This window comes from Dreissena polymorpha, chromosome 1, assembly GCF_020536995.1.
Source record: "Dreissena polymorpha isolate Duluth1 chromosome 1, UMN_Dpol_1.0, whole genome shotgun sequence".
In the NCBI taxonomy this organism is placed as follows: Eukaryota; Metazoa; Mollusca; class Bivalvia; order Myida; family Dreissenidae; genus Dreissena; species Dreissena polymorpha.
Window position 1 is genome coordinate 22,620,740 of NC_068355.1, and position 22,201 is coordinate 22,642,940.

The following is a 22,201-nucleotide window of genomic DNA, read 5'->3' on the forward strand; positions in this document are numbered from 1 at the left end:
GTACTGCAGACGACAGTCCGTACCTCAGTCGACTTCCTGTTCAGTCGTCTGGAGAAACTGCACAGCCGGATATTGGTGTGTCGCGCCTTGGAATATTTTACCTTAGGTGGGGGTTGAGTCACTTGTATTCAAGTCTTGTTCTGGGTAAACTGGCCTTAAAGCACTTAATTCGGCCTTAACTAGATTTTTGTTAAGAAGAGATTGTACACTAACCAAATAAAAGCGGAACATGTCTTCCCTGATAAGCCTGTCCGGGCCACACATGCTAATCTGGGACGGCACTTTTCGCACATGCATTAAGACCAACTTTCCCATAACGAGGATCACTTGTTTATCTTCTTGCCAGCACATTAATGGAAGTCTCGTTTAGCAAAATTCCAGTTCAATATGGATCTTTACTTCAGCCAATCACGGAATCACCGAGGCGGAGCTTGATGACGTGTTGTCCTGCGATGATGACGTATTAAATGACGTCTACACCTACTGGACACCGCCCATGCGCAGACTGCCCCCTCTACTTCTCGTGTGCATACGGGCGGACATCGACCAATATGTCGGTACTGAACTTTACTGTTATTTTCTCGTTTAAATTTAATGTTTTACGAACGTCGAGCTGATGAGAAAACAATGATGTTATATGTACTATGGCGATTTATATTGGGATTTCCAATTCATTATCAACATCGCATGTTATTAAAATTAAGATAAAGCGGTTATCGCAACGCGGTTGAACGTCTGCCTTAAGAACTTGTGATCATATAGGTTCGCTACCACTTGATGTTTTCTGATTTGTTTTCAGCTGAGAAACACTTTGTTCAACTTTCTTTAAATGACTTGCTTATAACTTTAGAATTGCAGAGCAGTGTTGAGATTACAAGGAAAACTGGATGATTTTATGAATTATAGGCACTATGATATTCACAAACAAAAATTTTCATTGAGTACCATTGGTTCATATTGAGGCAGATAATTATTTCAATTGTATAACTTCAATTGATGCCAAAATGGCTCAGCAAAATGATTTGGAAAATCCGTATACTAAACAAAGCGTCGCACTGTAAACTTCGATGGTATAATCATGGTGGACATCGGAACGTACCGAGCTAGAATCGGGTGTTTAACGACCAAGTCTGGGTCTGTTTTGGACCTAGACACACTTCGGGTGGTTGGCGTTTTTGGCTTTATTGGTATTCTCATCTTTATGGCCGGCGTCGAGTTAAATCCGGGACCGTTTCAGGTGATAAAAATCTTTGTTTACATTAGAATTTGCAAATTATGTATCCCGCGTATTAAACTTTTTCGGCATAGCTGTATACGCCAGATTTTCACCTTACCTGACCTTTGTAACTGTCCCATAAAATTCAAATAAAATTTCCCGCGGCTAGGTCACAAAGAATACACTTCATTTATCCCATAGGCTGATATGAGCATACGACCAGAACATTGGAAACATGTCCGCGTCTTTGTAACACTGTTTTACTGCGTGTTCAGCATGAAGCAATTTTATCTCTAATGAAAAGGCTTACTAGATAGAACAGTTTTACACTCAATCTCGACATCAATACAGTTTGTGCGTGCACCTTTTATTTTAAGAGGATTGCCAGCGCGAGAACGTTTGTACTTAAAGACTATGTTCTCATATTTAGTTCTAACTTCCATATTCCTGTCAACATGTTAACATGTAAAAGTATAAAGAGCAGTGGAAGCGAGGCCTCACTTTAATGCATTGCATTTCAACCCGCGAGGTATCAGGGTCAGTTCGCGGTTAGTGTGTGTGAATGTCAGAGTTTATAAACAGGTCATCGCTGCGTCTTCACGACTACCTTATGTGTTGACCGGAGTTCGCGGCCAGTAAAATAATCGTTATATAATGAAGACGATAAAGCGTGAACTAGGTGAACTGGAATTTTCTTTAGACCAGAAAGATGTTAAATGAAGATATCCAGCGATATAATGGTATGTCAATAAATGATTCTTAATGTGTTCTCAACAATACCATGATAAATATTATTTTTAATTAATTTAACAAGAATTATTCCACTATATTGACTAATGTATTAAGCATGAGCGCGATGATTCTCGATACTGTTAATAAACGAATCAAATAGCAATGCCCGACAAACCACTAAATCAGATTTGTTCGAAGAACGCGCGTATAAATATTTAAAATATGTACGGATACTAAGCGTGTGGCCGGTTGACTCGTATGTTTTAATTTCACTTCCATTCTTCTTTTGGTTTTCTGTTTTGAATCTATAGGTTTATGACCAGCAATATGTAATAATGTAAAATAAGCCGCGAAAACTGCGCGTAACATCCCGTACTGTGTGTGATGCAGCTACGAACTGCACAGAAAAAGACATTCGCTATCCTTGATCTCATTCATTGAACTCTTTACCTTTTATAAACTCCAACCACAATCAACGCCGTATATCTTTTTTAAAGATATTTCTTGTTTGATATAAAGAAGTTCAATTTTTTATATAAAGAAGTTCAAGTCTTTTCTTTTCAATAGTCAATGTAGTTGATGATAGACCTGACAGAAAATGATGAGGCAGTGCTAAAACAAAATTTTACAGAAGAAAATTTAAAACAATGGCCAGAAACTTTACTGATTTATGTTAAATATTTGTACTCCTCATAATAATCAATACGTCCCTGTGACGCAATCAGTAACGACTCTGGATCCATTGACCACTATTATATTGTCACTGCATTGGTTCGAACCCCTGTAGTTTTTTTTCCAAATAACTTTTCCGTCAATGATCATTTTTATATGTGCTTATGATTGAAAACGCTTTTGATTTTATGTATTTAAACATTTTTTAAGAGCCCTATGGTGCTTTCAAGCTCTAAATGAAAAAAAATGTCCATGAATTTGTTCACGGTGAACTTGTCCGAACTACAACAGCAAGTTTGCAGAAGCTGATTTGATGTAAACTCAAAAATAAAATTTATAAAAATCTCATAACGAATAATATCTTAAGTAAATACAATGCTATTATATATTAACATGTCAATGGCATCGCTTTAATGTTTGTGCATAAACACATTCCAGTTGATCGAAAACGAATTGATTAAATGTGGGATCCGACTGGAGACAGGAGAGTTAAATTAGCGTTTAATAAGATTGATATTTAAAAGTTGAAGAATAATAAAACATGTTAAGAGAGTGAAAACGTTTTTCATAATATATGAAACATTAGTCGCTAAAATGTTTGATAGATCTGTTTTCTTCATAATATAAGGTAGATCTATATTATTTTAGTATTTCAATAATAAATATATAAAGCACATTCTTTTATCCATAAACATATTATGTATGAGAGAGCTGCGTCTCATTTTTTTATTTTTCTATCTGACTTCAAATGAATTATATGACTATTTTTCTGTATTAAAGGTTGTTACATCATTGTCACATCAAACACCGTTTATGGTAACAGAGTTTTAAATTGACAATAAACTTGAAGCAGATTTTTTTGTTAACTATATTGATACTAAACGGTCAAATGTAGCGTCCACGATTCCACGATTCCGATAATCTAGGTATACACAAATTTACGGGGGGGGGGGAATGCCCCCGGACCACCCTACATTGACCTTATATACTGCCTCTGCTAAAATTTGGGTCTGGCTACGCCACTGCTTTAGCATCAGCGGAAGTGGTAAATTAGCTACATTCTGCATGTAATAAGTCAAGGCATTTTAAAAGTACATGTACTATATACACACTGCGCGTATTTTTGTAATGCTCTGTGATTGACTATAATTAACAGATGTGTTGTTTTTTACCGCAGTTGAGCGCGGTGCAGACGGTGAGCGCGTGTTGAACTGGTACCACCGTCAGTTTACGGAAGCTGCGCACGAGCGCTACTGCGCAGATTATGCGCAGAAAAGCGTCTCCATAGCAACCTAGCTGATTTCTTCGCGGGAACCTGGGCCAATGGTAGTATTGTGCATAATTATGATATGTATGGACAGTTAGTCGTTATATCAGAAAGATAATCACAATAACGAGTATGCAAACAATGAAAAATATAAGTTGATTGTTCAATCAGGCGCAATTTGCTATGTGAGTCTTTGATAATTTTTGATCCTCCAATAAAGAAGTATGATGAGGAACATTATCGTATTCATGAGTTTTTAAACGTTTCGTTATTTTCGAATTTCCGCAAGTCATTTTTAAATAGAGACTTTTGACATTGGTGTTACTAAATCACTCCCTGTAATATCGAAATTTTCACCGAAAATACATGTAACCAAATTCATGTGCTAGCACGTGAGTATCTATATAAGTCTCGCTTAAGGAAAACCGGACTTTATGCAAGTGCTTACATTGTCCCGGATTAGCCTGTGCTGACTGCAGAGGCTAATCTGAAAGGCACTTTACGCACATGCATAAAGACCAGTTTTCCGAAATTGATGCTAAAATAAGCTTTAAAGTGTTTTTAGTGGAGGTAATAGAAGAGAACCGCTATGGGACGTCACAGCCCTTTCGCTTCAGAGAGGATGACTACAACAATCGGGCTCTCAACAATCTGCCCTATCTCCGCTTGCACGCGGGTCACATTGACCTTCTCAAGAAGGAGTGTCTCGCCAATGTGCACTTTGGTTACACGCACTTCTTGTTGAGTAAGCTTTATGGTTAAGAAATGTTACATCGTATGTTATAATTACTCACTTAAATTGTTACGACCTAACGCTCTACCTTTGGTTTTAGTTGTCGTTTACTGTCATTGCTACCACTGTAACTAGTGTATGCGGACTTAGTTACCTGATGTAATTGTAGACTGATAAAATGACTTTTTACCTGTTTAAATACACGTTAAAGTGAGACTGCACGATTTTGTCAAATATTTATTAATTTACATAAATTAAAATAAAAGTTAAGAAGAACATGTGTTGAAAAATGCGAAATAAGCCAGATATTTAATTCTGAAATCGAAAATGTCTGTACAGTCGAATCTCGGGAGTCGAATTCGCCAGCATGTATATCATGCATGTACGATGTGAATCTAAATTTAGTTTTAGTTCAGAAAGACACAATTTTATTTTAAGGATCATTTTAATTTCCTGCAACGATATTTATTCATACGACACACGAACACTAACTCCGACCCTAATGAAAATACGAATGCTTCGGCTATTGTAGGAAAATATGTACGAAATATCTTCGTCACAATCGGCTCGGGGCGCTAATTTGTCTATGCTGCATTTTATGAAATTCGTCTTCAAAGTATAATAATTTTCTTGCCTATTTCGTGTTATTCTTACATAATTTTTTTATCAATTTAACACATATAAAAATCGTGCAGTCTCACTTTAATTTAGATTGTTTGAGTTTTTTTGTGTGAACATTATGTATAGCTTTCAACGAATAAGTAAGTAAACTTTGCTCAGTAACATTTTTAGCTTTTCGTTAAAAAACATCTGACATAGATAAAAGTATATTTTTCAAAGTAAACAAAACACTGTCTCTTGTACTAACACTGGAACATGAGCCAAACGCGTCTTAAAGTATGTATTTCACGCATGTTTCTCGCGGTTATCCCAGGGCGCTTTTAGACGACTTCACGGCGGCCAAAGCGGCATTCCCGGGGAAACCCCTGATCAAGTGCATTCTGGAGGCGCTTTTGCTCTCCCGGAAGGGGCTGATGGATCCGGTTCAGTTCATGCCTCAGCTTCTAGGGCGCCTGGAGGACAACGAGGTTTGAAATAGGACTTTTATGAGCCTCGTTTCAAGAAAACTGGTCTTAATGCATGTGCGCAAAGTGTTGTCCCAGATTACCCTGTGCAGTCCACACATTCTAATCAGGGACGACACTTTTCGCCGAAACTGGATTTGCGTTTAGAAGAGACTTCTTTTTAACGAAACATTCCATATAAGCGGAAAGTTGCTGACTATTCTGGCTAATCTGGGACGACAGTTTATTAACATGCGTTAAGCCCAGTTTTCCCAGAACAAGACGCATATTTATAAACATACATTAAGGTAAAGCAAGAATACAAAATCATTTTTGTACATCTCCGGTAGCACTTGAATAATAGATCATTGCATAAGAGATCTGCTATTCAAATATCGTTATTACTTAAGAAACCCCGCGCATACAAGTGGAACACTCCTTTTCACCCAAAATAATCAAAATATGCTGTTTGATGTTATAATACGTTATATGTATACAGGCATTTAACAAGGAAAATCACCGAGAAATGTTTTCTTAAAAGTTCTGTATGAATTGAGCCGCTTCATGCGAACACTGTTCTTTTGCCGTATGTGGTCAGCGAAGCCCCAGGCCAGCCTGTGCATTCATTCAGTCGGATCAGGAGCTACCCTGTCTGCTATTGACATCACGAAATATCGCGTGACTTTAAAGAGGACAAAGTAACTCCTGACCAGAGTGCGCAATCGGCATACGACCCATATTCGCATGACGCGGCTTAATGCAGTGTTTTGTTTCAGAAAACAGCCGAGTTCAAGCAGCGCTTACGTGAATATAGCTCAAAAGTGTGGTTCGAGCCCGATGTCAACATCCTGGTGCGTCCCGGGGGTCAACTGCTTCACGGCATCCACGTGCACACGTCCGAAATTTACATGATGACGATTACGTCATGTGGACATTATGTAATCACAGGTGCATTATACGTTATGGCTTAACTTTATAAAAAGAGTTGCTTTTTTTTTGGCGGGTTTACGAAACTGAATTAACGTTTTTAGTTTCGCAATTTTCGACATGTATAAATTGTAAGAGTGGATATTTTATTACAGTTTTGAACTTTCTTTATCAACATATATAAGCGTAATCGAGGCCACATATTTCCATTACGATGAAACAAATATTGCACGAGAGAGGTCGGTATTTACCGTTTAATGGTGTGATGAAAAATGAAATAATTCACAGTCATCTACAGAAACGAAACCAAAATAAATTGGTTCTAAAATGTAAACAAACGTGAAACGCTAAACAAGATGGTCTCATATAGAGAGATTATTAACGCTTGACCTTCTTTAGTCTGCGGGTCGTTGGAGGAGATCAAAATCTGGAACATCAAGGTCGACCCCCACGGTTGCTACGCAATGTGACGGGTAAAGGTCAGTCTAGAAAGGTCGCGTTTTGTCATGGCGATGAGTGGATCGCCATAAAATTTGGCAACGTAATAAAAGTAAAAGGTCTGCAAACAGGTGAGCATTACCAATAAAAAACTCTATATTGAAAATTTGAAATATATATTTTTGATTGTGTATGTATGCATGTTTATTTGTATTTTGCTAGTCTTTGAAATATTTAAATGTGTTCTTATCATAAATCATCAATTAACATATTTTTACAAACAAACAGAACATCAATACAATAATTAGGCCAAGCCGAAAATGACTTTATCTATATACTAGGATAGAACTTGTCACGAGTTTCTTTTCAAACAATCTATTGTTATTCAACGGTGTTGGAGGTTACTGACGAATTTTCGGGGCGAATAAATTATATGAAATAAAATAGCAACGAATGTCGGATAATTTTATCAACAATCAGTTCTGATTCGCTGTAAATTCATAAACACAACATCATTTCACCTCTCAGAGAAAATATATACTTAAAATGTAAAATGCATATTTAAAATGTATCTTCCACATTTAAAAGTAGCAATTAAACTCCATAAATCTTAACAGGCATGAAATTATTATTATTATTTACTTTTTTATATAAAAAAACACAACTAAAACATACAAACATATCACGATTACCGGTAATTGCAAAAAATTGGTAGTTTGCACGCTGCAGTTGCATTCAACTCTTATACGGTTGCAATGATGCAGTCGATAGTTTGTTCGTTTGCGACCGGATTACCCCTTGTTAAATCCCCGCTCAAGGTGCGCTCTTAGAATCATCTCAAAAGACATTAATACGTTGGTCTTGCTATGAAATGGAATCGATTCAACTGACAAAAGTTTCCGATGTTATATGGTTTTAATAAAAAAGATTATATAACCTTCATTATCGCATTCCTGTTTGCAGGTAAAGAATGTATGGACATACCGCTACTCAACGGCGATTTGGTAACAGCGTAAAGTGTGGTCCCAGTTAAGCGTGTGCAGTCCGCACAGACTATATATGTATACAAGTATTTGCTAAGATAAAGAATGTATTAGAGACTCGCTATGGGAAAATGGTTCTTCTTGCTTGTGTGTTAAGTTTGGTGCCAGATAAGACTGTGAAGTTCTCTTGCTAGTGCGTAAAGTGTGGTCCCAGATAAGACTGTGCAGTCTTCTTGCTAGTTCGTAAAGTGTGGTCCCAGATAAGACTGTAAAGTCTTCTTGCTAGTACGTAAAGTGTGGTGCCAGATAAGACTGTAAAGTCTTCTTGCTAGTACGTAAAGTGTGGTCCCAGATAAGACTGTAAAGTCTTCTTGCTAGTACGTAAAGTGTGGTCCCAGATAAGACTGTAAAGTCTTCTTGCTAGTACGTAAAGTGTGGTCCCAGATAAGACTGTAAAGTCTTCTTGCTAGTACGTAAAGTGTGGTCCCAGATAAGACTGTAAAGTCTTCTTGCTAGTACGTAAAGTGTGTTCCCAGATAAGACTGTAAAGTCTTCTTGCTAGTACGTAAAGTGTGGTGCCAGATAAGACTGTGAAGTCTTCTTGCTAGTACGTAAAGTGTGGTCCCAGATAAGGCTGTAAAGTCTTCTTGCTAGTTCGTAAAGTGTGGTGCCAGATAAGACTGTGAAGTCTTCTTGCTAGTTCGTAAAGTGTGGTCCCAGATAAGACTGTGAAGTCCTCTTGCTAGTACGTAAAGTGTAGTCCCAGATAAGACTGTGCAGTCTTCTTGCTAGTACGTTAAGTGTGGTGCCAGATAAGACTGTGAAGTCTTCTTGCTAGTACGTAAAGTGTGGTGCCAGATAAGACTGTGAAGTCTTCTTGCTAGTTCGTAAAGTGTGGTGCCAGATAAGACTGTGCAGTCTTCTTGCTAGTTCGTAAAGTGTGGTCCCAGATAAGACTGTGAAGTCCTCTTGCTAGTACGTTAAGTGTGGTCCCAGATAAGACTGTGAAGTCTTCTTGCTAGTACGTTAAGTGTGGTGCCAGATAAGACTGTGAAGTCTTCTTGCTAGTACGTAAAGTGTGGTGCCAGATAAGACTGTGAAGTCTTCTTGCTAGTTCGTAAAGTGTGGTGCCAGATAAGACTGTGCAGTCTTCTTGCTAGTTCGTAAAGTGTGGTGCCAGATAAGACTGTGAAGTCTTCTTGCTAGTTCGTAAAGTGTGGTCCCAGATAAGACTGTGAAGTCTTCTTGCTAGTACGTAAAGTGTAGTCCCAGATAAGCGTGACCAGTCCGAACAGACTATATATGTATACAAGTATTGACTTAGATAAAGAATGTTTTAGAGACTTTCTATTGGAAATCGGGTCTTCTTGCTTGTACGTAAAGTGCGGTCCCAGATAAGCCTGTGCAGTCTGAACAGACTTATTAGGGACGACACATTCCGCTTTATGGTATTTTTCCTTTAAAGAAAATCCAATTTAGGCGGAAGTGTCGTCCCTGATCAGCGTGTCCGGACTGCACAGCCGAATAAGGACGATACTTAACGCACAGTCATAAAGCCAGTTTTCCCAGAGCAAGGCTCCTTTGTATAACTTTCTTTCTTTTAGCCGACTATAGTCTCCAGGCCCGTACCCAGGCCATGGGCCCAGGGGCCCCGGCCCCCCAGCTGGCTGTCGAACTATGATTTTTTTTAAATAATCGGCCCACTGCAATTTTTTCTCGGCAAGGGCCCACAGTATACTTTCCCTCAAAACAAAAGAGCAGCTATGTTTTATTGTCCCTGATAAACAAGGGGATAAACGCTCGCCAATCGAGATAAGCCTCTAGGCAATGTGTTCTTATCGCCTTGTACACACTTCCCCGATCAGTCCCCCATTGTGATCTTGAATGCTTTATCTATCGATGGTGATGTAACATGTATTTTGATACGTGCAGCGAATGGAAGCAACTGCTACAGGAGTTCGTAGACTATGGTCTGATAATTGCCGTCGCAAGTTTTTTTTCTTCTTTGAGAAGGCCCTTGACGTATTTTTCCCTTCTAAAAGTTTTTTTTTTAAACCTTTTATTGGGAATTTTTAGGTCCCAATATATACTTTTTGCATTGAGAATAGGGCCCTGAATTTGAACCGGAACAAAAACACTGACAAAGGTATTTAAACTGAGTATTTATAATTTTTGAAAGGAAATCACTGAAAAAGACTACGATAAGATAGTTAACATGTTTGTTTAAAAGAAAAACAGATTCATAAATTTGCCGAGCAAGAGATAAGAATTTGGCAGAATTCAGTATTTAAAATAATTGAGTACCGAGAATTGAGTAATATCAGCCTATTAATGGCTCATTGGTAAAAAAATGAAAATTGAAACAACAAATCGATCTCATTATAGAAGTTAACCTGATCCAGTGTAGAAAAATATTGTATAATTAAATTATTTTTTTCCTTGAATTTGTTTGAAAACAGTAAAATATGTTAAATTGATTATTTAAGACTTTCATTATTTCCCCAAAAAATTAGGCGTTTCGCGCATTTTTTTCTCAAAAATGACAAGGTCTTTCCCAAAAATCAAATTAAAAAAAACCTGTGACGTTATTGAATTGTGGAAATAAATGGTGGAAGCAATACGAGAGTTGATGTGGATAATCGTCAGTTTAAACCTGTAAGTTTCGGAAATCTAAAGCTTTTAATATTGTTGTGAATTCACACCAATGTTTAAAGTTTAAGACTTCCGAAATGTGCTGATTTACTTGTTATATTCCATTAATTCATATCACAAAATACGTTTTTTATAAGCATTAAAATTCACCTTGCAAAGTGCCAAATTAAAAAAAAGTATATATATATGGAGGGGGGGACCCCTCCCAAACCCTCCCCGGTTGGGCCCCCCAGTAAAAAAAAATCCTGGGTACGGTCCTGGTCTCTGCATCCGCAGTATAAACTTCTCTATCGACGGCAGATTTATCTACTATATAAGCTACGGATCCCTCGAATTTCATAACACTGCCACACTGCAAGTAATTCTTCCTTTGTTCGGGGTTTTACACACATCTTTATCCATGTAAAATCTTTACATGCAGTAACGATTCAGAAGGCTTACAAACACAAGTAACGTAAATAATTTCAGTTCTTCGTTTAAAAATAAACTTATAACATTTATTAAATAAATAATACAAAATAATACAAAAATACATACATACAAACATAAAAAATATATACATATAACATATATAACATAAATAAATACTATGACTTTGGTTAAGAACAAAAATGATATTTATTCAACAACTCATGGTTCGGCCTGTATCAACGATTACGATTACAAGATGTGGCATATTTTCACGGCATCGTGCACCGCTCTTCGCGACAGGAGAAAGATCGTCTGGAACACACACATGATCTGAAAGGCGCGCGCACTGTTGACATGGTAACGGTGGTAACGATTGCAAAAGACAACAAATTCAGGGTGTGGGATCGATCCCGGGACAAAAAGAGGGCCACAGATCGGCAGGCCAAATCGAGTAACTAGCGATAATTAAAAAAAATATATAAAATATAAAAAATATTCTGGTAAAACGGGGATTAATGCATTTGCGTTACGTGTCAACCCAGATTAGATCATGCAGTCCGCACAGGCGAACCAGGAACGACAGTTGTCGCTTAGACTGGGTTTTACTTTAGAAGAGACTTCCTTTAAACGAAAAATTCTATTCAAGCGAAAAGTGTCGTCCGTAATTAGCCTGTGCAGATTCACAAACCGATCTTGGACAACACTTTTCGCACATGCATTAAACTCTTTTTTCGCAGAGTGCGGCTCATATATAACTATATATTTTACTTATTTTAGGGCTGTTTCGTTTCCGGTTTCGTTTCAATTTTAACGTCATTTATTATATTTTATTAAGTTCAAGTTGTTATTTTTAGCGCATGTTTTAGTCCTCTTGATTCGCGACTTTAATAACATACAACTTATTTATATTTATTTTTGTTGTAAAGAAATATTTCAGAGAAACGTATTTGCTTATTATATAACTTAAAAATTATATTAGTTAAAGGTTACACATATTATTCAATAAAACAACAACGGGGACTGTGTGCGCAGAGAGAAAAACACATTTCAATGGCCTCGCTATAAAGTAAAAATACACCGCAATAGCATTAAGAAAACTAACAATTATTCTTTAATTAGCCTCAATAAAGTCTGTTTACACAGAAAGAGTTTTCCGGCGGACCACCATAACAATTATATTAGTTGAATGTTTAATATTACACATTATTGTTTTTTGGAAATATTAATTTCGTTATCAAGTAAAATACACTGCAATATCATTCGGAACACTAACATTTTTTCTTTAATTACTGGTAGCCTCAATATAGTCTGTCTCCACAGGACGTGTTCCACTGGGCCACCAGGATGCGTTGTTCGTGACCGGCAGTGCGAGAGAGGACTCACCGAACAAAGTCGGCGTGTATGATGTCGGCAGACTGGAATACCGCGCCATCCGAGAACTTGTTAGACGACGGGTTTTATTTCGCTCTTTGCTAATTGTATGTGTATTGCTCCCATTTGCTTCAATGAATTTCGACAACATATAATGATGACGTCTATATGAGCCCCGTTCTGTGAAAAGTAGCGTTCATTCACGTGCGTAAATTGTCGTCCCAGATTAGCCTGTGCAGTCCGCACAAGCTAATCAGGAACGACAATTTCCACGTTTGTTGAATTTTTTCGTTAACATAAAGTCTCTTTTAAACGAAATTTCAGTGTGGAAACTGTCGTCCCTGATTACCCTCTGCGGACTGCACACTCTACGCAATGCGTTAAGCCCAGTCTTTCCCAGAACGCCGCTCATATAAATAATCCATTAATTACAGTTTTGTTTTCAAATATTTTTTATTGAGTTTCTTTTATGTAATTATTCTTTCTACACTTAAAACGTCCATATTTTGGTAAAATGTTGCATTCCCCCTGAAAATTATTCGATACTTAAGATACGTTCATGATTAATTTGATTACAAAACAGTCCAATTAAGTAAACTTTTCAAAAAATAACAAAATATCGTGCGTCATACTTGCAAACGTTATATTCATCAGTAGGTGGCCTGCAATGCAAACATGAGGTTTTACGAAGCAGACAACAGATCAGTGGTCATGGAAATTTACGATCAGTTTTACTTGTTTGATCTTGAAAAGATGGACGTCAGCATCGTGTTTCCGGGTCGAGTAGTCGATACACGAGTGTGTATCTTGACCAAACGGAAGCGTACGTACAATTCTAATTTACATTTTACAATTCATGTGTGGAGGTGGCAGTATTCACAACATAGTTATTAAATATTCCGGTCATGGTGTGTCATTACTATTCCGCGTCACTAAGAAATCAAATTCATGATTTAAAGATTTTGCTAACTGAACGATTTGGGTCAGAACGTGTTAGAAACCGTTCCGCCCACTGTATCTCTGTCAATGACGTCATTCTTCCATTGTAGAACTCCTCGTGACGTCACGTTTTGGCAAGAACGTGAAACGGTACAACATCACAAACGGCTGCATTGACGCCATAATAAAAACTGGACACAAGAAGGAGATCTACCAAGTTGTGGTAAGTTTTTATACCTTTCTCAACATTATGTCATATGCCACCTGTACTTTACAAGTGTAGTAGCAAGCAGTGAACATCTCAAAACTGTATTGCTGTTTGTTTTTTTAATGTTGTGACGAACATTTACATTCGCAAGTGATGTGTTCATATGTATACGACCATTCTCCCCATACCTCTGATTCAAGTAGGCCAGTTAACAGATCTGATAAAAGCATGTGTACTTAGTAATTGGAAATCAGTTAGCCAATTAAAAGTGTATGTTAACTGGCCGCCACGATATGACTTGTATACTGTTGAAAACGGTTATCAATGTAAATAAACCCCGTTCTGCGAAAAATGGGCTTAATGCATGTGCGTAAAGAGTTATTTCAGATAAGCCTGTGCAGTCCGCACAGACTTATCAGGGACGACACTTTTCGCTTTTACGGAATTTCTCGTTAAAAGAAGATCTATTCCTGAGCGAAAATCAAGTCAAGGCGGAAAATGTCCTCACTGCGAACTGCACAGGCTAATCTGGGACGACACTTTACGTACATGCCTTAAGCCCTGTTTTCACAGAGCGAGGCTCATATCGCTGTTTTACAGGTAAACGATCCGGGAACGCTCGCCGCAGTAACGGTTGAAATGGGACCCGTAATGGTGATGGACCTTGTCACCCACTCTCGCATGTATGAGATCTCAAACAGTACGTACAGGAGATGCGACAGTATCTTTACCTTTCAGAATTAAACATACGTTGGAATTTCGCGGCATATATCGTTCAATATATTTTAAGGTTTACGGCGTCTCTTTTTCTGTGTACGCATTACATACTAGCATGACATATACTACCAACAAAGCTTTTAAATGTTGTTGTCAAGATCAGCTTATGGTTTTCGCTCCATATGTTATAAGACTACGAAAGTGTTATCGACCAATCAACTATTAAGTATGAACGTATGTTTTATACCAATGAGTCTCTCTCTTCCTGTTAATCTGTTGAAGAAATTCAGTTTTATTCAAACAAATATTTATTTTCTGTAAACACATGTTTGCACCCTTGTCGCTAATTTGATTGCCTTTATAACTTATATTATCCGCGTTCTGTGAATACTGGGCTAAATGCATGTACGTAAAATGTCGTCCCAGATTAGCCTGTGCAGTCCACACAGGCTTATCAGAAACGACCCTTTCTGCATAGAATGGATTTTCGTTTATATGAGACTTCCTTTAAACGAAACATTTCATAAAGGCCGTAAGTTCACAGGCTAATCTGGGAGGATTCTTTACGAACATGCATTAAGCCCAGTTTTCCAAGAACGAGGCATAGATAAGTTCCGCGCTAGTTTTAGGCCGGCGGTACGGAGGGAGATACATGCTGTTCGACTCCTACATGTTGTTGAACAGAGTCAGCAGCCGCTTGTTCTTCATCGGAGGTTACGTGGGCGAGCGCACAGACAATGAAGTTCAACTTTTCTCCTGGGACACTGAACAAATTAGGCTGTTTGTCCCGTTCTTGCAAATAGATCAGTTTTTTTATCGACGAGTTTCCTATCTTTTTATTACATGATTTTACCAATAAAACGACATACATTATATTATTTGTATAACTGACCACTGATATGTACACCCACAATTGTTCATATTGAGACTGGAATGACATCGATCTTTTCTGGTCAATTCAGAGGCAACTATATATTTCTATATCCAAACATCATTTCCCGTGTATTTAAACTATTATATACAAAGGCTCGCTTTCCACCAACATTATTTATCTCGTTTGATAAAATATGGTTTTAAATGACAACGCATGTCAGATCTTTTATATTTTGAATCACATAAGAACACATACAGATATCGCAATCGAAGTTTGTTCTTACTTTTCATGTAAGTATTATGAAGGTCCTTATCTAATGAGACGAGTTCTTTTAAAACTGTTTTCTATGCACGTGCTTAAAGTGTCATTCCAGATTAGCCTGTGGAGTCCGCACAGGCTAATCAGGTACGACACTTTCCGCATATACTGGATTTTCTTTTTGTAGAGACTTCCTATAAACGAAAAAAAACCCGGAAAGTGTCCTTCTAGATTAGTCTGTGCAGTTACCATAGGCTAATCTGGGACGACACTTTACGCACATGCACCAAGCCCAGTCATCCCACAACGAGGTTCGAATGTATGTTTCAGAGATAGAAACTATTGAGCTATGTGACAGAGAGGCCGTCAAAATGGTCATGGCAAACGTTTATCGTCTCGAAGACGACCGTATTATGACCACGGGAAAAGGCGACAACTATGACTTCCGAGTGTATGACGTCAATGTATAGCCGACAGTGTAGCTCCGGACTAGACTGCGCGATTGTGCAAGCTGGTCTGGAGCTACGCTGGCCGCATAAAACGCGACTTATGTTTTAACTGTTCACATATGTATAACTTAGCATGTGTGTAAAACAAAAACAAACAGTGCATATTAATACATGAAATAACACGTGGACCATATAGATGCAGAAAATCAATCATTTTGTAAATAAGTAATCAATGGTTTGAGATTATAAATCGTTTATGACGGCAAAATAATTTGGAATATTTCTTGTAATTTCGTGAAAATTGCAGAGACCACACGATATGAAATTACACGTAAGTATTGTTCTAGCCGGATAAGAAGAAATGTTAAGTCGTAAGTTATTTTACACATGGAACCCCGGGAATCCCATTGGAGCTACAATTTGTTTTAGATTTTTTACGTCCAGATATTAAACCTTAGGCTATTAATTTCATGTTTTTTCAATATTACTCTTTCTTAGCCTGTTTAAAACCATACATTCTACAAGTTGCCCGTGAGCAAATCGCTTGATCGCACCCTGCGCATTGATTCAACTCGGGTTTGTTCGTCCTTGCGTAGATTTATCTGTCACTGAATGAGTCATAATGAGCCACATAACGTTGCCGTTGTAAACATTACATAATTTGGTGATGGTTTATATAAATTTTAATAGTTATTCGACATGACTAGATAATAATCCACACAATTCTGCTATCCATGCTTTTCTGTCAATGTCACAGGAATACAGTCCTTATTATATTATTTTATATTCAGTTCGACACCCTGCACTGGAGCGCCGATGGAACGTTTTTCTACACAACCAGCGATAACTTCTGGAAACACAAGGCTCCTGACGTCATCACGTGGACTATTCACCATGGAAACCAACCCACATCGACGCCTGGGGCTAAACGCAGTCTTCCCTTATATTCAACCAAAGGTGACATACATGTTATTGTTATTTCTTTTCTGTTGTACTTTTGTACAACTGCCACAACAACTACTTCTACTTCTACTTCTACTGTTACTAGCGGACGTGATACTTCTGCATATGTATGATCCAGGTAAACATACACATTTCAAACAAGAGTTCTAACTTTTATTCAAATTGTCTCCCCTTTCTTAGCCAACCTGCCTCGTCTTACGATCAACGCTCCTGAATACGTCTAAACGGGCTACCAACCGGAAGTGGGAGATCCCGACACGGGCGATGAGATATTTGATTATAGAGTCCCAAAGTAATGACGAAGGCGATGCGATGCGGTGCGAAAACAACCATTACATTGAACACACTCAGTGTTAGACATACTTATTATTAGCAACTACATAATGTTTTCCGCGTTCGGAATTTATTTAATGATGTCGGATTACCATCGATTCTAAACAATTTCGTGATCGACCATATCATTTATTATTCAATCAATTAGTATACGATATATTTGAATTGGTCCTAATTAACTGTCTGTAAGGAAAATTTACGAAAACCGAAGACAAGATGAATACATTTGCTTCAAAATATACAAGCGATAAACATTAATAGCGGCACATCAGAAACCTCGCCATGTGATGGTACAGTGGATCAGTATCGGGTTCGAACACCAAACATCATGGTTTCCATGGTTTCCACCTGCATTTTTCTCAAAATACGTGTTTACATTTTGTTGACCTTTTTATGAAATTATTTTAAGTTTTAAATATGTTATTATATATTAATTTTATTTATATTATAGTGTACTGTTTATGTCAGAGCAATACAAGTAACAACATAACTCAGTCGCATTTTCTTTGAGGTGCAATTCTGCCAAGTAGTTCGTGTATCTGACTATAAACTGTTATCGTATGCAGTTGGTGTCAAGGCGGATGTTTACACATAATTTTGCCCACAAACTCGTTCATATACAAAGTCCATAAACAGATAATTATCGAATAGACATACAACTATATAGAAAAATACGTAATTGGCTTTGTGTTGCTGTAATTAGGATACCGAGCGGATGAGATGTGGCCGCATTATACATGCATGTATGCAGGTCTCATCAAATATCCATATCAATTATAAACGGTACTTATTATCTTAATTCAGATTCGGCTACGATTATTTACGGTTTCAACGAAATATTCATAAGGGCCAGATTACATTTATCGTGAAATAAGATGCCAGAGTCTTTGCAAACATAATATAACTGACCGAAATCAGTTTCTTTTTCGGCGTAAGCTGCATAAGCCAGCTTTTCACCCTGACTTGACCTTTGTAAGTGTCCAATAAAATTCAAATAAAATTTCCCGCGGCTAGGTACGAATGAATACACTTCATTTATTCCATTGGCTGATTTGAGTATACCACCAGAACATTGGAAACATATCCGCGTCTTTGTAACACTGTTTTACTGTATGAAACAATTTTATCTCTAATGAAAAAGGCTTAATAGATAGAACAGTTTTACACTCAATTCTCGACATCAATACAGTTTGTGCGTACACCTTTTATTTTCAGAGTATTACCAGCGCAAAAGCGTTTATACTTAAAAGGCTATGTTCTCATATTTAGTACTTACTTCCATATTCCTGTCAACATGTTAACATGTAAAAGTATAAAGAGCAGTGGAAGCGAGGCCTCACTTTAAAGAATTGCATTTCAACCCGCGAGGTTTCGGGTCAAGTCGCGGACATTCAGAGTTTATATACAGGTCATCACCGGAGTTCGCGGTCAGTAAAATAATCGTTATATAATAAAGACGCTATCCGTGAACTAGGTGACCTGGAATTTTCTTTAGACCAGAAATATGTTAAAAGAAGATATTCAGCAATATAATTATGGTATGTCAATAATAGATTCTTAATGTGTTTTCAACAATACAATGATAAATATTATTATTTAATAAATTTAACAATAATTATTCCACCATATTGCCTAATGTACTAAAGTGATATTATGAGCATGTAACAGTTTATAGGTGTCTATCGCAACCGTTGATTATTTTTGATGTTTCTACTTCATATACACTTATAGTAATTAATGCAGCATCAACATACTAAAACAATATACCAGAAAGAGAAAAATAATGCATTTGAATATTAACCGTACTTTCGTTTGACAACTGATCATGCGTTTACGAGTTGAACCTAAATTTAGTTTTAGTGCAGATTTGTTCATACGACACAAAGACACAATATTGTTTTACGGATCATTTCGGCTTACAGGACTGGGTGGGTCACGTAAGAATATCGAATATAAAATATATTTTTATAAACAACTGGTAGCAAGGTGAGTTGCAGATAATTGATCAGTAACCACATTTTAACTAACTATTTTGACCTGTTAATTCTTTTCAGCTCAATTCAACAGTGCAAAATGCCCATAATATCACTTTAAGCATGAGCACGATGATTCTCGATACTGTTAATAATCGAATCAAATAGCAATGCCCGACAGACCACTAAAACAGGTTTGTTCTCGTGTGGCCGGTTGACTCATATGTTTAAATTTCACTTCCATTCTTCTTTTGGTTTTCTGTTTTGTATCTATAGGTTTATGACCAGCAATATGTTATAATGTAAAATAAGCCGCGAAAACTCCCCGTAACATCCCGTACTGCGTGTGATGCAGCTAAGAACTGCACAGAAAAAGACATTCGCTATCCTTGATCTCATTCATTAAACTATTTACGCCGTATATCTTTTTTAAAGATATTTCTTGTTACGATATAGTATACTATTAACACTGTATTAAAATCTTCATATTTTGTTGCAGCTAAATTAACTTGTTTTACAAATGTTTATTTGGTACTGTAAAATCAGTACATGATTTTGCTACCTCTTCTCTTTATTTATACATAGTGGATCAATTTACAATTTATTAAACAGTCTTTACTAAGTCTATCAAGACTAAGTAAAAATCATAATAATTAAAAAAAACTTAACTGGCTCGTTTTCTCTTTCAAGTCGTGGTTTACATGACCACTTCTCTTTTAAAACTTTAAAAGCTCATTTACCTTTGCTTTGTTAGTTTCCCGATTAAAAGAACTTAAATTACCGGTAGATGTTTTAATTTCGATTTCTTTGATATTGACAGATCAATGTTTTACAAGGTCTTATTAACACAAATGTGAGTACATGTATAAATTTATGAATATATTGTTTGTGCCCATATCCTTTTCTAACTCCCGATGCATTGACTTTTAAGATAAATAAAATAAAGTTGAACATAGTTAAATGTCGTTCAGAATATTTCAACATGAACATGTCATTTAAATTCATAACTGGTTATTCAAATTTATATTAATTTCTTAAAAAGATGTTCTCGACATGCCTGTATTTAAAACGCTATAAATATAAATATTTCAAAGCGGTTGTCAGCAACATCAACATTTTGAGCACAAATGGTACGAATTTCATAAAGATCAAAAAGCGAATGTCAAGAAGTAATCAAGCAGTCGCTACTCTCAAGATTGATATCTGCTACAACGAAATTGGCACGCAATATTTTTGTCAAATTTTTATTGAGGAAAAGCAAATAACAAGAAGCAGTTGAGCATTCTTTTGCCACCTTGCGATGGTCTCATCTGAATAAATACTAAATACAGGTGTAAAACAGTTACAATTAAATATAACATAAAGGTTTCAAAAAAACAACAACATTGTTTTCATTCAACATTGAATTCGAAATAGGATTCGGTTGAAATCAATGCAAAATCTGAACCATATGACTTAACTAGGTCTGAAAGCGGACAGTGTCGCCCCTGATTAGTCGGTGTGGACTGCACAGGCTAATCTGAGACGACACTTAACGCATATGCATTAAACCCGATTTTTCCAGAGCGAGGCGAAAATGATTTTACAGATTTAGGATATCAAAGAATTGTGAATGGAACATCACGAAATATACCGGTAAGCAACAAAAAAATATTGATGCAAATGTCATGTGCATCCAGATTCCCGCGAAAAGCGCTATAGGTTTGAATTATGCAATATTGTCATAATAGCGATGGTCTATGAGCCGCGTCATGCGACAATGGGTCGTATGCCATAACCACTCACCTTATTCAACCACGTGACAAGAGTTTGTTCAGACCATTTAAAACTAGTAGATTATTGAAACGAATACGTTAATAAAAGTTTCGTTTATCTCGTAGAAGAATACATGCTGAGTCCGGTGTATCTGAAAAACACATGATAAGACCAAAAGTAAGTACATGATATTCCGCATCGGTCTTCATTTGGGTTTTAACAGACTGATTTGGGTTTATTAAACCCACTTCTAAAACCACACATGACCTATAAAGTTAGATAAGTCCTATTCACATTACATTGAATGTCCTTACCAACTTTATCATGTCAAGGTCTTTAAAAGTTCGAAATTAAGAAACATGCTATAGTAGAAGCAAAGCAGATATATTACATAAAACAATATTTGACAGAAACGACTGCAAAAGTTAATGTCTTTTTGTGTTTCGACACGATCATCATTAGTTTACGAGGAAATACTTTATCATAAGTTTAACAACAATCAAAGTACAAGGCATCCCTAAGCTGTCGAATGACTTTAACCCACTTATGCCTAACGTCTAGAAAAAAGGCCTTTGCAAACAGCGTAGAACCATATGAGACGCCGCATCATGCGGCGTCTCATCTGGGTCTGCGCTGTTTGCTTAATGGAATTTCTGTAAGAAGTATTCTAAATATAGAAATAAATATACTAGACATCCCTAATTTTGGAAATAAATTGATTCAATTTAGAAGGATGGGAGAGTCCACTAGGCATAAATGGGTTATGATACATGTATATTGTTTCTCAAAAGGATGCGTCCGTATGTTGTTTTGATTTGAAAAACAATGTCCAGTAGGAGCGATTTCTACAATATTTTATTTAATACTAACGTAATTAAGGAATGCATTTTAAAGGGACCTTTTCACGTTTTGGTTAAGTGACAAAATTCAAAAGAAATGTTTCAGATTCGTAAATTTTCGTTTTAGTTATGATCTTTGTGAGGAAACAGTAATACTGAACATCATAAAGATGAGATGAGATGAGATGAGACGGAGAGACGTTCTTTAAACGAAAAATATCATAAAAGCGGAAAGTGTCGTCCCTGATAAGCCTATGCGGACGGCACAGGCTAATCTGGGACGACACTTTACGCACATGCATTAAACCCCTTTTTCACAGAGCACGGTCCAAATATATTAAAAGATCACTAATAAGAACAATAAAGTAAGAAAGTATAGATAAACACATAAGTTTAACAATTTATACCAAACAACTCAACAAGAAAG

General features: G+C 36.8%; 2 protein-coding genes and 1 long non-coding RNA gene across 6 annotated transcripts; all 3 read left to right on the plus strand.

The window, feature by feature from the left end:
• The first annotated feature begins 409 nt into the window (after positions 1-409).
• On the plus strand, positions 410-4,543 carry LOC127881830 (uncharacterized). Its single transcript, XR_008050306.1, has 3 exons — positions 410-557; positions 3,798-3,946; positions 4,453-4,543. It is a non-coding gene; the product is annotated as an uncharacterized LOC127881830 (long non-coding RNA).
• A 7,860-nt stretch (positions 4,544-12,403) lies between these two features.
• LOC127833674 (uncharacterized) lies at positions 12,404-15,323 on the plus strand. Of its 4 annotated transcripts, none has more exons than XM_052362655.1 (5): positions 12,404-12,573; positions 13,121-13,289; positions 13,516-13,628; positions 14,187-14,313; positions 14,954-15,323. In XM_052362655.1, the coding sequence occupies exons 2-5, from the start codon at positions 13,142-13,144 to the stop codon at positions 15,175-15,177; spliced, it is 612 nt and encodes a 203-aa protein (XP_052218615.1). In that variant the 5' UTR covers positions 12,404-12,573; positions 13,121-13,141; the 3' UTR covers positions 15,178-15,323. The 4 variants fall into 4 exon arrangements, with proteins under 4 accessions (XP_052218615.1, XP_052225785.1, XP_052232897.1 ...); XM_052369825.1 differs by having other exon boundaries at positions 14,214-14,313; XM_052376937.1 differs by lacking the exon at positions 14,954-15,323 and having other exon boundaries at positions 14,187-14,895.
• A 202-nt stretch (positions 15,324-15,525) lies between these two features.
• LOC127855595 (uncharacterized) lies at positions 15,526-17,298 on the plus strand. Its single transcript, XM_052394896.1, has 3 exons — positions 15,526-15,913; positions 16,703-16,868; positions 17,055-17,298. The coding sequence occupies exons 1-3, from the start codon at positions 15,744-15,746 to the stop codon at positions 17,229-17,231; spliced, it is 513 nt and encodes a 170-aa protein (XP_052250856.1). The 5' UTR covers positions 15,526-15,743; the 3' UTR covers positions 17,232-17,298.
• Positions 17,299-22,201: the final 4,903 nt, after the last annotated feature.

Coding starts and splice junctions, on each gene's coding strand:
- LOC127855595 (XM_052394896.1), top strand. CDS start 15,744: ATGCACCAAGCCCAGTCATCCCACAACGAGGTTCGAATGTATGTTTCA. Junction 15,914..16,702: donor GACAACTATGACTTCCGAGT/GTATGACGTCAA, acceptor TTTTATATTCAG/TTCGACACCCTGCACTGGAG. Junction 16,869..17,054: donor TCCCTTATATTCAACCAAAG/GTGACATACATG, acceptor CCCCTTTCTTAG/CCAACCTGCCTCGTCTTACG.
- LOC127833674 (XM_052362655.1), top strand. CDS start 13,142: ATGAGGTTTTACGAAGCAGACAACAGATCAGTGGTCATGGAAATTTAC. Junction 13,290..13,515: donor TATCTTGACCAAACGGAAGC/GTACGTACAATT, acceptor CTTCCATTGTAG/AACTCCTCGTGACGTCACGT. Junction 13,629..14,186: donor AGGAGATCTACCAAGTTGTG/GTAAGTTTTTAT, acceptor CTGTTTTCACAG/AGCGAGGCTCATATCGCTGT.